At 44.5% G+C, this 16,805-nt stretch overlaps 1 protein-coding gene across 2 annotated transcripts in view; it reads left to right on the top strand.

Annotated features, from left to right (window-relative positions):
* Nucleotides 1-4,983: 4,983 nt before the first annotated feature.
* Nucleotides 4,984-16,805, top strand: part of spidr (scaffold protein involved in DNA repair) — a 328,957-nt gene continuing 317,135 nt past the window's right edge. For both annotated transcript variants that reach the window (XM_068031805.1, XM_068031806.1), the window contains exon 1: nucleotides 4,984-5,069. In XM_068031805.1, coding sequence (XP_067887906.1) covers nucleotides 5,052-5,069 — 18 coding nt within the window. In that variant the 5' untranslated portion in view covers nucleotides 4,984-5,051. The remainder of the gene's footprint in view (nucleotides 5,070-16,805) is intronic.

Raw genomic sequence — 16,805 nt, forward strand, 5'->3', positions numbered from 1 at the left:
CCTCTTTGACCAAGATTTTGGTCATCTGACCTAATATCTCCTTTTGTGGCTTGTTGTCATACTTTGTTTTATAATGCTCCTGTGCAGCACCTTGGGACATTTTATCATGTTAAAGGTGTTATATAAATATAAGTTGTTGTTGTAATATTGACAAGTTGGCAGCAAACAAGTAATAGCTACAAAGCAGTTTTACAAGGTAAAGGATTGACTAAGATGGGGGTGTGGGTGAGGGACGAACCATTCTACTTGAATGAAAACAGAAAATGCTGTAATTACACAGCAGGTCTGTCACATCTAAAGGTATGGATAATGTGTGGGTGTGTCAGTTGTGGCACAGTTGGTAGCACTTCCACCTCCGAGTCAAAAGATTGTGGGTTTAACTCCCACTCCTGAGACTTGCGCGCAAAAAATTCTAGGCTGAAATTCCATTGCTGAGGAAGCGCTGCATTGCTGGAGGTGCTGTCTTTTGGTTGAGACTTTAAATTGAGACCCTGCCTGGTCTTTCAGTTATATGCAAAAGATCGCATGGTACTATATTGAAGAAGAGCAAGAGAGTTATAGGAACATAGGAGCAGGAATAGGCTATTCAGCCCATCGAGCCTGCTCCGCCATTCAATTATATCATGGCTGATCGTCTACCTCAATGCCACTTTCCTGTGGTATCCCCATAGCCCTTGATGGAAAAGTCCTGGGGAAAATTGATGTACTGAGAGATTTGGGTGTTCAGGTCCATTGTTCCCTGAAGGTGGCAACGCAGATCAATAGAGTGGTCAAGAAGGCATACGGCATGCTTTCCTTCATCGGACGGGGTATTGAGTACAAGAGTTGGCAGGTCATGTTACAGTTGTAAAAGACTTTGGTTCGGCCACATTTGGAATACTGCGTGCAGTTCTGGTCGCCACATTACCAAAAGGATGTAGATGCTTTGGAGAGGGTGCAGAGGAGGTTCACCAGGATGTTGCCTGGTATGGAGGGCGCTAGCTATGAAGAGAGGTTGAGTAGACTAGGATTATTTTCATTAGAAAGACGGAGGTTGAGGGGGGACCTTATTGAGGTGTACAAAATCATGAGAGGTATAGACAGGGTGGATAGCAAGAAGCTTTTTCCCAGAGTGGGGGATTCAATTACTAGGGGTCATGAGTTCAAAGTGAGAGGGGAAAAGTTTAGGGGGGATATGCGTGGAAAGTTCTTTACGCAGAGGGTGGTGGGTGCCTGGAACGCGTTGCCAGCGGAGGTGGTAGACGCGGGCACGATGGCGTCTTTTAAGATGTATCTAGACAGATACATGAATGGGCAGGAAGCAAAGAGATACAGACCCTGAGAAAATAGGCGACAGGTTTAGATAGAGGATCTGGATCGGCGCAGGCTTGGAGGGCCAAAGGGCCTGTTCCTGTGCTGTAATTTTCTTTGTTCTTTGTCATTAGTATCCGAATATCTATCGATTTCTGTCTTGAACATGCTCAATGATTAAGGTTCCACAGCCCTCTGGGGTAGAGAATTCCAAAGATTCACCACCCTCTGTAGAAAAATTCCTCCTCATCTTGGTCTTAAATGGCCTACCCCTTATTCTGAGACTATGTCCCCTGGTTCTAGACTCACCAGCCAGGGGAAATATCTAGCTACATCCACCCTGTATGAATTTTGCAAGTTTCATGCGAACACCTCTCATTCTTCGAAACTCTAGAGAATACAGGCCCAGTTTCCTCAATTTCTCATCATAAGACAATCCTGTCATCCCAGGGATTAGTCTGATGAACCTCCTTTGTACTCCCTTTATGGCAAGTATATCCTTTCTTAGATGAGGAGACCAAAACTGTACACAATACTCCAGATACAGTCTCACCAAGACTTTATACAATTGAAGCAAGACTTCTTTACTCCTGTACTCTAAACCCCTTGCGATGAAGGCCAACATACCATTTGCCTTCTGAATTGCTTGCTGTACCAGCATGCTAGCTTTTAGTGACTCATGAACAAGGATACCCAGGTCCCTTTGGACATGAACACTTCCCAACCTCTCACTATTTAAGAAATACTCTGTTTCTGTTTTGTTCTACCAAAGTGGATAACTTCACACTTGTTCACATTATATTCCATCTGCCATTTTCTTGTTCATTCACTTAGCCTGTTCAGGTCCCCTTGAAGCCTCCTTGCATCCTCCTCACAACTTATATTCCCACCTAGTTTTGTGTCATCAACAAATTTGGAAATATTACATTCGGTCCCCACATCCAAATCATTTATATAGATTGTAAACAGCTGTGTCCTCAGCACTGATCCTTGCGGTATTCCACTAGTAACAGCCTGCCATCCTGAGAACGACCCGTTTTTTCCTACTCTCTGTTTTCTGTCTGTTAACCAATTGTCAATCCACCCCAATATATTACCCCCAATCCCATTTTCTCAATTTTGTTTACTAATCTCCTATGTGGGGCCTTCTGAAAATCCAAATACACAACAAGGTCTCCTTTATCTATGCTACAAGTAACATCCTCAAAAAACTCCAACGTTTGTCAAACATAATTTCCCTTTCATAAATCCATGTTGAATTTGCCCAATCATATCATTAAGTTCTAAGTGTCCAGTTATCACATCCTTTATAATAGACTATAACATTTTCACTACTACTGAAGTCAAACTAACAGGTCTGTATTTCCCCGTTTTCTCTCTCCTTCCTTTCTTAAATAGTGGGTTTACATTTGCTAATTTCCAGCCTGCAGGAACTTGTCTAGAATCTATAGAATTTTGAAAGACAACCATCAATGCATCCACTATCTCTATAGCCACCTCCTTCAACACTCTGGGATGTAGCTCATCTGGTCCAGGGGATTTATCAACTTTCAATTCAGTTAATCTTTCGAGTACTATCTCTTTATTGATACTAATTTCTTTCAGTTCCTTATTTTCACAAGTCCCTTGTTTCCCTAGTATTTCTGGGAGATTTTGTGTATCTTCCTCCGTGAAGACAAACACAAAGCAATTGTTTAGTTTCTCTGCCATTTCCCTATTCTCCATTATAATTTTTTAAAAATTCATTCATGGGATGTGGGCGTCTCTGGCTAGGCCAGCATTTATTGCCCATCCCTAATTGTCCTTGAGAAGGTGGTGGTGAGCTGCCTTCTTGAACCGCTGCAGTCCATGTGAGGTAGGTACACCCACAGTGCTGTTAGGAAGGGAGTTCCAGGATTTTGACTCAGTGACAGTGAAGGAACGGCGATATAGTTCCAACTCAGGATGGTCTGCGACTTGGAGGTGAACTTGCAGGTGGTGGTGTTCCCATGCATTTGCTACCCTTGTCCTTCTAGTTGGTAGAGGTCACGGGTTTGGAAGGTGCTATCTAAGGAGCCTTGGTGTGTTGCTGTAGTTCATCTTGTAGATGGTACACACTGCTGCCACTGTGCATCGGTGGTGAATGTTTGTGGATGGGGTGCCAATCAAGTGGGCTGCTTTGCCCTGGATGCTGTCGAGCTTCTTGAGTGTTGTTGGAGCTGCACCCATCCAGGCAAGTGGAGATTATTCCATCACACTCCTGACTTGGGCCTTGTAGATAGTGGACAGGCTTTGGGGAGTCAGGAGGTGAGTTACTTACTGCAGGATTCCTAGCCTCTGACCTGTTCTTGTAGCCACAGTATCTTTATGGCTACTCCAGTTCAGTTTCTGGTCAAAGGTAACCCATAGGATGTTGATAATGGGGGATTCAGCGATCGTAATGCCATTGAATGTCAAGGGGAGATGGTTAGATTCTCTCTTGTTGGGGATGGTCATTGCCTGGCACTTGTGTGGCGCAAATGTTACTTGCCACTTCTCAGCCCAAGCCTGGATATTGTCCAGGTCTTGTTGCATTTCTACACGGACTGCTTCAGTATCTGAGGAGTTGCAATGGTGCTGAACATTGTGCAATCAACGAACATCCCCACTTATGACCTTATGCTTTAAGAAGGTCATTGATGAAGCAGCTGAAGATGGTTGGGCCTAGGACACTACCCTGAGGAACTCCTGTAGTGATGTCCTGGAGCTGTGATGATTGACCTCCAACAACCACAACCATCTTCCTTTGTGCTAGCTATGACTCCAACCAGCGATGAGTTTTCCCCCTGATTCCCATTGACTTCAATTTTGCTAGGGGTCCTTGATGCCATTCTCGGTCAAATGCCGCCTTGATGTCAAGGGCAGTCACTCTCACCTCACCTCTTGAGTTCAGCTCTTTTGTCCATGTTTGAACCAAGGCTGTAATGAGGTCAGGAGCTGAGTGGTCCTGGCAGAACCCAAACTGAGCGTCACTGAGCAGGTTATTGCTAAGCAAGTGTCGCTTGATAGCATTGTCGATGGCGAATTCATCACTTTACTGATGATTGAGAGTAGACTGATTTTCTCCTGTCTCCACCTGTAAAGGACCCACAGTTGTCCTTGCTAATCTTTTCTTTTTTACATACATAAAGAAGCTTTTTCTGTCCGCCTTTATGTTTCTCACTAGCTTGCATTCATATTTGCTTTTCTCTTTATTAGTTTTTTGGTCAACCTTTGCCAGATTCTAAATTGCTCCCAATCCTCGAGCTTACCACTTTTTCTGGCAACCTTATAAGCCACTTTCTTTGATCTAATGTAATCTATCCTCAGTGTCCTGGCTAATATTTATCCCTCAATCAACATCACAAAAACAGATTATCTGGTCATTATCATGTTGCTGTTTGTGGGAGGTTGCAGTGTGCAACTTGGCTGCTGTGATTCCCACATTATAACAACAACCGCATTTCAAAAGTATTTCATTGGCTGTGAAGCACTTTGGGACATCCTAAGATTATAAAACTATATAAAGGCAGGTTTTTTTTGGAGGGGTGGGGGGCCTTTAGAGTGCTCTCCCCTCAGGCTGCATGTTTTACTAACACTCACAAAATTCCGCTTTAAATCTGCCAGGCTCCCAGCTGATTGGACAAGTCTGCGCAGCTTCAGTGCAGCTACTGGGTTTGCTCCGCCCACATTTCCGTGGTAAGCTGGAACTTGGGTCTGGAAGTTAAAACTTTTGCGAGGGCCTGAGCGGATCGAGCGGCAGAATGTCCGGCACCAGGAAGGTACGGTGATTAATGTGACAATTGCACCGCTTCTACCGGGGCAGAGGGGTTAGACAGACAGAAGGTGAGAGGGTCTCAATCGGCTGGAGGATCTCTCCTGCCCCAGGGAAAGGCCTTTGTCAGGTCTGCAACTGGCCAGAGGGAGGATAATTCAGTCATTGACGATGCTCCTACCTCAAGGGACGCAGAATTGAGAGAACTTGAAACAAACAGAAAATACTGGAAACACTCAGTTGGTCAATCGGCACCTGTATAAAGGACAGAGTTAATGTTTCAGGTGTGGCTTTGTTATCAGAAATAGACATGAGCGACATTTAAAAAGGAGCACAACAAAGGAAATTGCAGAAACAGTTTCACAGGGGAATATTATCAAGTAATTAAACTGCAGAAAGAGGATGACTGTTATGACTTTCTGTTGTTTTTCTGGTTCCCAGATGTTGGAAAGAATCACACTTTAAAGTTGGAAATGGCTGGAGTCAGTCTTGTTTATTGAAGCACCAGGCTCTGCGATAGAACCTGATTCAACTGGTTGTTGTGTAACATATAGCCTGCAGCTGTGAATGTGGCCACCCCCCCCTCCCCCAGAACACTTACACATAATGAGTTCCCAGCTAATTAGTTCCTAACACTTTACAGATAGTATAGTAATATATAACATGTGTAACATCCCTCTTTCTTGAAAACATAATGCCCCTATATCAATGTAACTGTCAATATAAATTATGACTATCATCTGATTTGTGGAAATAATCTGAACCCCTTTTTAAGAGTCTTTTATAGCTTGTATTTTAAAAAAATATTCACGTATCGCTTGGGTGGTAAGATGTTGTGTCGCCCTCTTGTAGATTTGGCATTTGTTGCTCTCAGTGGTGAGTTGGCACGCCGTACAGGCAATGTTGTGTCACTTGCTGGTGATAATGTTGTTTTGCTAGGTAGTGATGTTTCCGGTGTTGTTGATTGTCTTTTCTGTTGTTCCAGCTCAGGTGTAGGTCGAATATGGATTCTGTTCCTTCTCATTTGGTTACCAGTTTCGGTCTTGATGTTATATGACCTTGGAGTCTTGGCTTTGCTAACAACGTTTGCTGTACGATAGCGACGTTTAAGAGACATCTTGACAAATATATGAATAGGAAGGGAATAGAGGGATATGCGCCCCGGAAGTGCAGAAGGTGTTAGTTTAGGCAGGCATCAAGATCGGCGCAGGCTTGGAGGGCCGAATGGCCTGTTCCTGTCCTGTTCTTGCTCCAGGTTTTCATGATTGGATCCTGTAGATGTACAGTTTATCTTTTCAACAGCTCTGGTAGGGATTTAGCATGCTTGTTGAAATGTTGCCCTCCTCTTACCTGTGCTTCAATGAGTTGTTGTCTCACTTCCTCCTGTTCACTTGAAGGATGTATTTTGCTTGGCAGAGTTGTCTTATATTTTTTTTCCATTTAACAACTCTGCAAGTGATTTCATGTCAGCTTTGAGAGGTGTGGATCGGAATGACAATAACGCCTGGTTTGGGTCTTCCTTCGTCTCTTGGCGTTTCACAAGTGTTCTTTTGACTGTCTGGACGTGTCTTTCTATAAATCCATGTCCCCATGGGTAGTGTGGTAATGAGGTGATGGAACCCATACTGGTCAGCGAATTCCTTAAATTCTGTGGATGTAAATTGGGTGCCATTGTCACATATTAACCTTTCAGGAATCCCTTGCTCAGCGAACAGAACTCGTATTGCTGAGATTATTGTTGTGGGTCTCCAGTCTTTCATCTTCCGGATGAAAGGGAATTTTGAGTAGTAGTCTGCGACTATGAGATATCATTCTTGATTATGTGTGAATAAATTGACTCCTACAGTATGTCATGGTCTGGGTGTTACTTCGGTAGCTATCATCTCTATCTGTTGTGAGTTTCTGTACTTCTGGCATACATTGCATGTAGACACCATATTTTCAATATCTTTGTATTTGCCTATCCTGTGAATAGCTGATTTGGCTCTGAGCTTATACTTCTCCATATGGCCTTCCTGTAACCTTTGGAGAAGTTCTTCTTGCATTGTTTTGGGTATGATTATTCTGGATCAGGCCAGCAGAATGCCATCTTCTAGTGAGATGTCATCTCTGATAGACTTTTCCTTTTTGGCCTCCTTGTCTTGAGAGACAATGGGTAAGCGCCTAGAGGTGGTCAGTGGTTTGTGGAGCAGCGCCTGGAGTGGCTATAAAGGCCAATTCTAGAGTGACAGACTCTTCCACAGGCGCCGCAGGTGAAGCTGGTTGTCCGGGCTGTTACACAGTTGGCTCTCTCCTTCGACCTCTGTCTCTTTTCCTGCCAACTACTGAGTCTCTTTGAATCACCTCTCTTCAGTCCTGCCTTTGTAGCTGTCCTCGAGCTCTGGCAATCACTGGCAACTGGCTCCCACGACTTGTGGTCAATGTCGCAGGACTTCATGTCGTGTTTGCAGACGTCTTTAAAGCGGAGACATGGACGGCAGGTGGGTCTGATACCAGTGACGAGCTCGCTGTACAATACGTCCTTGGGGATCCTGCCATCTTCCATGTGGCTCACGTGGCCAAGCCATCTCAAGCGCCGCTGGCTCAGTAGGATGTACATGCTGGGGATGTTGGCCGCCTCGAGGACTTCTGCATTGGAGATACGGTCCTGCCACCTGATGCCAAGGATTCTCCGGAGACAGCGAAGATGGAATGCGCTGAGATGTTGCTCTTGGCTGACATACGTTGTCCAGGCCTCTCTGCCTTAGAACAAGGTATTGAGGACACGGGCTTGAAACACTCGGACTTTTGTGTTCTGTGTGAGTGCGCCATTTTCCCACACCCTCTTGGCCAGTCTGGACATAACAGCCGATGCCTTTCCCATGCGCTTTTTGATTTCTGCATTGAGAGACAGGTTACTGGTGATAGTTGGAGCCTAGGTAGGTGAACTCCTGAACCACTTCCAGAGCGTGGTCGCAGATATTGATGGATGGAGCATTTCTGACGCCCTGTCCCATGATGTTTGTTTTCTTGAAACTGATGGTTAGGCCAAATTTGTTGCAGGCAGTCGCAAACCTGTCGATGAGTCTCTGCAGACACTCTTCAGTGTGAGATGTTAAAGCAGCATCGTCAGCAAAGAGGAGTTCCCTGATGACCTTCAGTACTTTGGTCTTCGCTCTAGAACGGGCAAGGTTGAACAACCTGCCATCTGATCTTGTGTGGGGGAAAATTCCTTCGCAGATAGACCAGTACTGCTGTATTGCTGGCTGTGTGTGATGTATCCTATCAGGCCATCCCTGGATCACTTGCTCAGAGAGCATCTGTAACTCCTCGTCTTTGCTGGTCTCATCTCTAATTTGACTTAGTTACGTTCACTAGGTGATGAATCTTTATGCCTAGATCTTCTATCTCATGTTTCTCCTGTGGTGACAACTGAGATCAGGTGTCTGCCAGCACCATTTCCCTTCCTGGCTTATATTTCAGAGTGAAATCATAACTCTGAAGCCTCAAGAGTAACCTCGGCAGTCTTGCTGGTGCTTTACATAGATTTTTCTTGCAGATCTGCTCTAGTGGACGATGATCGCTCTCCACTGTGAACTTTCTCCCATAGAGATATGTGTGGAACTTCTCACATCCATACACGACTGCCGAAAGCGCGCTCTCTATGTTGGCATATCTTGTCTCAGCTGAGGTCAGAGCTTTGGACGCAAATGCTATTGACTTTCGATCTTGTACCAGGGCTGCTCCCAGTCCTTTTGTCGAAGCATCTACTTGCAGAGTGACAGGTTTCTTTCTGTTATAGTATGACAGACTTGTCTCCTTGCATACTAACTTTTTGAAATTGTTGAAACTCCTGTCATGTGACTCTGACCACTGGTACTCCACATCTTCTTTCATCAGATCCCGCAGGTTTGCTGTGTGTTCCGACATGTGCGGAATAAAGGAGCTCGCGTATTGTATCAAACCAAGGAAACTTCTCAACTCTTTTTTTTTATTTATTCATGGGATGTGGGTGTCACTGGCTATGCCAGCATTTATTGCCCATCCCTAATTGTCCTTGAGAAGGTGGTGATGAGCTGCCTTCTTGAACCGCTGCAGTCCATGTGCGGTAGGTACACCCACAGTGTTGTTAGGAAGGGAGTTCCAGGATTTTGACTCCGCAACAGTGAAGGAATGGCGATATAGTTCCAAGTCAGGATGGTGTGTGATTTGGAGGGGAACGTGCAGGTGGTGATGTTCCCATGCATCTGCTGCTCTTGGCCTTCGAGGTGGTAGAGGTCGCGGGTTTGGAAGGTGCTGTCTAAGGAGCCTTGGTGCGTTGCTGCAGTGCATCTTGTAGATGGTACATACTGCTGCCACTGTGCGTCGGTGGTGGAGGGAGTGAATGTTTGTGCATATCAAGTGGGCTTCTGGTTCTGGATGGTGTCTAGCTTCTTGAGTGTTGTTGGAGCTGCACCCATCCAGGCAAGTGGAGATTATTCCATCACACTCCTGACTTGTGCCTTGTAGATGGTGGACAGGCTTTGGGGAGTCAGGAGGTGAGTTACTCGCTGCAGGATTCCTAGCCTCTGACCTGCTCTTGTAGCCACGGTATTTATATGGCTACTCCAGATCAGTTTCTGGTCAATGGTAACCCCCAGGATGTTGATAGTGGGGGATTCAGTGATGGTAATGCCATTGAATGTCAAGGGGAGATGTTTAGATTCTCTCTTGTTGGAGATGGTCATTGCCTGGCACTTGTGTGGCGTAAATGTTACTTGCCACTTCTCAGCCCAAGCCTGGATATTGTCCAGGTCTTGCTGCATTTCTGCACGGACAGCTTCAGTATTTGAGGAGCCGCGAATGGTGCTGGACATTGTGTAATCATCAGCGAACATCCCCACTTCTGACCTTACGATAGAAGGAAAGTCATTGATGAAGCAGCTGAAGATGGTTGGGCCCAGAACACTACACCTGAGGAACTCCTGCAGTCATGTCCTGGAGCTCAGATGTTTGACCTCCAATAACCACAGCCATCTTGCTTTGTGCTAGGTATGACTCCAACCAGCAGAGAGTTTTCCCCTGATTCCCAATGACTTCAGTTTTGCTAGGGCTCCTTGATGCCATACTCTGTCAAATGCTGCCTTGATGTCAAGGGCAGTCACTCTCACCTCACCTCTTGAGTTCAGCTCTTTTGTCCATGTTTGAACCAAGGCTGCAATGAGGTCAGGAGCTGTGTGGCCCTGACAGAACCCAAACTGAGCATCACTGAGCAGGTTATTGCTAAGCAAGTGCTGCTTGATGACACTGTTGATGACACCTTCCATCACTTTACTGATGATTGAGAGTAGACTGATGGGGCAGTAATTGGCTGGGTTGGACTTGTCCTGCTTTTTGTGTACAGGACATACCTGGGCAATTTTCCACATTGCAGGGTAGATGCCAGTGTTGTAGCTGTACTGAAACAGCTTGGCTAGGGGCGCGGCAAGTTCTGGAGCACAGGTCTTCAGTACTATTGCCGGAAAATTGTCAGGACCCATAGCCTTTGCAGTATCCAGTGCCTTCAGTCGTTTCTTGATATCACGTGGAGTGAATCGAATTGGCTGACGTCTGGCATTTGTGATGCTGGGGACTTCAGGAGGAGGCCGAGATGGATCATCAACTCGGCACTTCTGGCTGAAGATTGTTGCAAATGCTTCTGCCTTATCTTTCGCACTGATGTGCTGGGCTCCCCCATCATTGAGGATGGGGATATTTGTGGAGCCACCTCCTCCAGTTAGTTGTTTAATTGTCCACCACAATTCACAACTGGATGTCGCAGGACTGCAGAGTTTAGATCTGATCCGTTGGTTATGGGATCGCTTAGCTCTGTCTGTTGCATGCTGCTTATGCAGTCTGGCATGCAAGCAGTCCTGGGTAGTTGTTTCACCAGGTTGACACCTCATTTTGAGGTATGCCTGGTGCTGCTCCTGGCATGCCCTCCTGCACTCTTCATTGAACCAGGGTTGGTCTCCTGGCTTGATGGTAATGGTAGAGTGGGGGATATGCCGGGCTATGAGGTTACAGATTGTGGTTGAGTACAATTCTGTTGCTGCTGATGGCCCACAGCGCCTCATAGATGCCCAGTTTTGCATTGCTAGATCTGTTCAAAATCTATCCCATTTAGCACGGTGATAGTGCCACATAACACGATGGACAGTATCCTCAATGTGAAGGTGGGACTTTGTCTCCACAAGGACTGTGCGGTGGTCACTCCTACCAATACTCTCATCTCTTGGGACTTCCATCCCCAAGATGGCTGAGATTCTGTCGGCTTGACTCTGTCAGGTGTGTACACCATTCCGAAGAACTGACATTCTGTGACTTTCCCAGTGCATTTGTCTGTGTTTAACTTAATCCCAGCTTTCCTGGTTCACTCCATGGCTTCATGTAGATGATAGTCATGATCTTTTCCATCAGCACCATATATCTGGATATCATCAGCTCTGCTGACTGCTCCTTTGCATCCCCTCTATGTCTCGCCTAATTTCTGTTGGAACACATCCTGGTTCACTTTGAGGCCAAAGGGTAGACGCAGGAATTTGTACCGACCAAAGGGTGTGTTGAATGTTGTCAACAGTGAAGATTCTGTGTCTAGCTTCACATTCCAGTAGCCATTTCTGGCATCAAGCTTGCTGAAAACTTTTGCCATTGCCAGTGATGGTGTGATTTCTTCCAATGTTGGAATAGGGTAGTGATCCCTGTTTATTGCTTGATTAAGATCTTTGGGATCTAGGCAAATTCTTCGCTGTCCATTTGGCTTCTCTCTCACCACAATGGAATTTACCCAATATCTAGGCTCTGTGATTCTGGTGATCACCTTCTTTTCTTCCATTTCTTGGAGCTCTCTTTCAAGCTTTCCTTTTAGTTCTTCTGCTGGAACTTTACATGAGAGATGAATCACTGGTTTCATCGCTTGGTCAATAGTAATGTGATACTCAATATTTGAAGCATCCAACTGTCCCATCAACACACTCTGAGTACATTTGTACCAGATCTTCTTTGCTTCTTATCGGAGGGAACTTTTCAACAGGTGTACTATCTTCAACCCTCAGTGTCGCTGCCTTCACCTAATGGTTTATTGAGATAATCTGCAGCTCTTCACAACTGCTCAACCCCAGGATAGCAGGATCATCTGTTTCTGTGACGTAGAACATAGTTAACATTTTTTCCTTTTTGTGTCCCTTTGATTTGGGTTGTTCCTAGCTGTCGAATCTCAGTTCCACCGTATGCTGTTAGCATGATGTTGTTTGGTTTCAGAGCACCTTTCCTTGGATAACCATTTTTGTCCCAAATTTTCAGGAGAGATCTTCTGGTATAGTCTGAGTGGGATGATAATCTGCACTCCAGTATCAGTCTTCACCTTCAGATTTATCATTGTGGGCTTATTTCTCATCCTCTTCCTGATCTGAATGGTTGTGTGAATTTCTTTTCTCTGGGAACTGTCACATCCAGGCATGGCGGGGATCTCATAGAATTCTAACAGGATTTGACAGGGTAGATGCAGGAAGGATGTTCCCGATGGTTGGGGAGTCCAGAACCAGGGGTCATAGTCTAAGGATACGGGGTAAACCATTCAGGACTGAGATGAGGAGAAATTTCTTCACCCAGAGAGTGGTGAACCTGTGGAAATCACTACCACAGAAAACAGGTGAGGCCAAAACATTATATGTTTTCAAGAAGGAGTTAGACATAGCTCTTGGGTTTAAAGGGATCGAAGGATATGGGGCGAAAGTGGGAACAGGTTACTGAGTTGGATGATCAGCCATGATCATAATGAATGGCGGAGCAGGCTCAAAGGGCCGAATGGCCTACTCCTGCTCCTATTTTCTATGTTTCTATTTTGTGTAATTCTATGGTTCCTCTCTCTATCATGTTCTCAAACCTATCGCCATCTTCCAGGGTGTGGATGTTTTGGTTTCTTTCACTGTTCCTTCGCCCTGTAATTCTGGCTGTGATGATACGTTTACCACCTTCTTGCCTTGTTCTGCACATCTTTTCCCAGTGATTGGTCTTTCCGCAAGCTCTGCAGATTGATCCATGTGCAGGACATTTCCTTCTATCTGTCAATTCGTGTGGTCGTCCACAGCTCCTGCACGTCTTTCTCTCTGGTGTACATTCTTTAGTTGTTGGTTCACTGCATCGACCCTGCCGCCTGTCTCTTGGCTTAACTGAAGGATAGCCATTTGGGAAGTCAGAGTCTTCATCTGTCTGCTTGTGGCTTCATGTGCTCTGGCAGTGTTGTGCAGAACCCCATATGAGCTGATCTATCAGCCATTCATCTGTGTCCTTAAGTTTATATTTTCTGGCTGCATTTTTCAATTTTGTTACAAAATTGTCAATACACTCACCGAGATCCTGTCTGAGGCCTTGAAATTCATATCGGTATATCCGATGATTTGATTTTGGCTGGAGATGGGTGCTGCATCTTTCAAATATTTTGTCTGGGTTTCTGCTGTTCTCTTTGCTTAGGTCCCAGCTGTTGAATAAATTTAATCCTTTCTGTCCTGCCCACAGAACGTTATAGCTGATCCTCTCTTCTTCATTTGTGCTCTTTAATAAACTACTGCATGTCAATCTGCACTTTTTAAACTTCTCAAATGCCTCTACGACATCATCAGCTTCCCAGTTCACGATAGGCTGTAGCTGTGCATTCATTCCTGTCCCAGCTGGTATTTTGTTTTTTTTTGCACGAGTCACTCAGTTTTTCTTGCTCTCTCTCTGGCACTAATTTAGGTCAATTTTCTCCATCTGATGCTTTATAAAATGTTCTAGGTTTACTCACAGACACTCGCTGCCACCATGTTACGTCTTTATGTTGTTTTTCTGGTTCCCAGATGTTGGAGAGAATCACACTTCAAACTTGGAAAAGGCTGGACTCAGTCTTGTTTATTACAGCACCATGCTCCCTGCTATAGAACCTGATTCAGCTGGTTGTTGCGTAACAAATAACATGACTCCCCAGTGCAGCTGTGAATGTGGCCCCTCCACTGGAAAACTTACACATAACAAGTTTCTAGCTAATTAGTTCCTAACACATTACAGATAGTATAACAACATATAACGTATATAACAATGACCAGTTGGCTAAAGTGATTGAAATAAGGTAGATCTGAAATGGAAACAGTATAAACTCGAAGAGTCTGTGAAGAAAAATAGCAAGCCAACGCTGAGAGTGTAGATTATCTTATCATTATGGAGTTAAGATGGAGGGGCCCTACCCCATATGCCAACCCATTTCCAGTCGTCCCAAAATGCAAACAGTCCCATCCTAAAATACCAGCATCTTCTGCTAAAACAAAATATGAACTAAACTTTTAAGTCTTTGGCTGGTTCCATCAATGGTGGTGCTACTGAGCCACTCCTGATGATGGACATTGCTACCCTCAGTGCTTCTTCCAAGTGGTGTTCAATATGGATTATTGATTCTTCAACTGAGTGAGGGTAGTAGATCGTATTCAGCAGGAGGGTTTCCTTGTCCATGTTTGACCTGATGCCATACAACTTCATGGGGCCCAAGATCATTGTTGAGAACTCCTAGGGCCGCTCCCTCCTGACTGTATACCACTGTACCTTCACGTCTGTTGGGTTTGTCCTGCTGGTGGAACAGGGCATACCCAGACATGGTGATGGAGGAGTCCGGGACGTTGGCTGATAGGTATTATTTTATGCATATAACTGTCACGCGTTGCTTGACTTATCTGTGGGTTTCCCAATTTTAGCACAAGTTCCTGGAGGAGGACTTTGCAGGGTCATCTGGCCTTTGTTGTTTTTAAATCTGATGCCTCGGTCTGTCCCGTTCTATTCTTGTACTTTTTTGTAGCAGTTTGATACAACTGAGTGGCTTGTTAGACCATTTCAGAGAGCAATTAAGAGTCAACCACATTGCTGTGGGCCTTGGGTCACTTGTAGGATAGACTGGGTAAGGACAGCACATTTCCTCTGAAACCAGGGAAAAGTGAACCAGTTGGCAATCCCATAGCTTTCTGGTCACCACATATGATACTCTCATTTATTACAGATTTTTTATTTAATTAACTGAATTCAAATTCAGAAACTGTGGTGGTGGGATTTGAACACAATCTGGATTATAAAACAAAGAGATGCCTATGTCCATTGATCGATCACAAGGCTGTCAGTTACAGTGGCCTGAGCGTGCCATTGCATATGAAATTTGCAATGATCAGTGTCCTCACTGACCCCTTTTGGCTCCCAGTTGCCATTGCATTGAATTGAAAATTGTCATCCTTGTTTACAAATCCCTCCATGGATTTGTCCTGCCCTATCCCTGCACTTTCACTTCTTGTGCCCCAATTTGTGATCTTTGCACTTCTTACTCTGATGTCCTATGCAACTACTTTTCTCTTCCTTCTTCCTTACTGGCTATACAGTCAATGATGAAAAAATAAAGACAGACTTATATTTTTATAGCGCCTTCCGTGATTCCAGGATGCCCCAAATTACTTTACAGCCAATTAAATTATTTTGAAGTGTAGTCACTGTTGTAGGAAATATGGCAGTCAGTTTGCAACTTCTCACAAACAGCAATGTCTTAATGATCAGATAATCTCTCTTAGTGAAGTTGGTTGAGGGATAAATATTGTCCAGAAAACTGGGGAAACCTCCCTTGCTGCTCTTCAGAATAATGCCCTGGGATCTTTTACACCACCTGAGAGGGCAAATAGAGCCTCAGTTTAACATTTCATCTGAAGGCTGGCACCTTCAGCAGTGCAGCACTCCCTCAGTACTGCACTGGAGTGTCAGCCGAGATTTTGTGCTGAAATGTCTGGAGTGGGGCTTGAGCCCAAAATGTTCTAAGAGGGAGAGTGCTGCCACTGATCCATGGCTAACACAGGCTGTTTTGGAAAACTTTGCTAAACTTCGCAGCTTTTCTGCTTTTTCTCCCCATGTTCAAAAGGCTCCTGAAAATCTATTTCTGACTATGCTTTCAATCACATCCCTACTGGCTTCTGCTTGACATTTCTCCTCTGTAATGCATTTTGAAATATTAAACCAAACGCAGGCTGCAATATGAATGCAAATTGTTCATAGTGGTGTCAGTTACAGGGGTGTTGGGGGATGTTTGTGCCCACTCGCTACAGGACTCTCAATATATAGTGTAATAGGGCAATGATATCTATTGCAGTCTTACATTTTCATTATGCACTGAGGAATTGTGTAAAATTTCAATCTGTTTATAGGACACTTTGTTATTGTGGGATTAGGGAATGTCCATGCCCAGTAATTTCACTCCGCATAGTAGGAAGTGGATATGTTTGTTTGTCAACAGAATGATTAGGGTTCTGTTTATACACACAGGCTGTGGGATGACTTTCTGTTTTGGAATTCGTATATGGGTTTCAGTTTACACAATTAGACTAAAGGATTGTTCATGCTCGAAGGGTTTTTTCCCCCCCAAAGAATGCAGTTCTTGTAGTGTAATCAGGAGTGAATTAGAATGGAATAGAATGCCTGCTGCAGTTACTACAGCAATATGAGCTTGGACGTAGAATATCCATTTGAATATGTTTGTATTATTGCCAGTAAATTGGCAAATGGTAAACGTTTTAAGCCAAATGCTCATTTATTTGATATTCAACTGAGTCAATTTTAGAATCAATTCTGAGAGACGGGATAAACTGTCACTTAGAAAGGCACGGATTAATCAAGGATAATCAGCATGGATTTGTTAAGGGAAGATCTTGTCTGACTAACTTTATTTTTTTTGAAGAAGTAACAAGGCGGA

The sequence above is a fragment of the Heterodontus francisci genome, chromosome 5 (genome assembly GCF_036365525.1).
Source record: "Heterodontus francisci isolate sHetFra1 chromosome 5, sHetFra1.hap1, whole genome shotgun sequence".
NCBI classification, from domain to species: Eukaryota; Metazoa; Chordata; class Chondrichthyes; order Heterodontiformes; family Heterodontidae; genus Heterodontus; species Heterodontus francisci.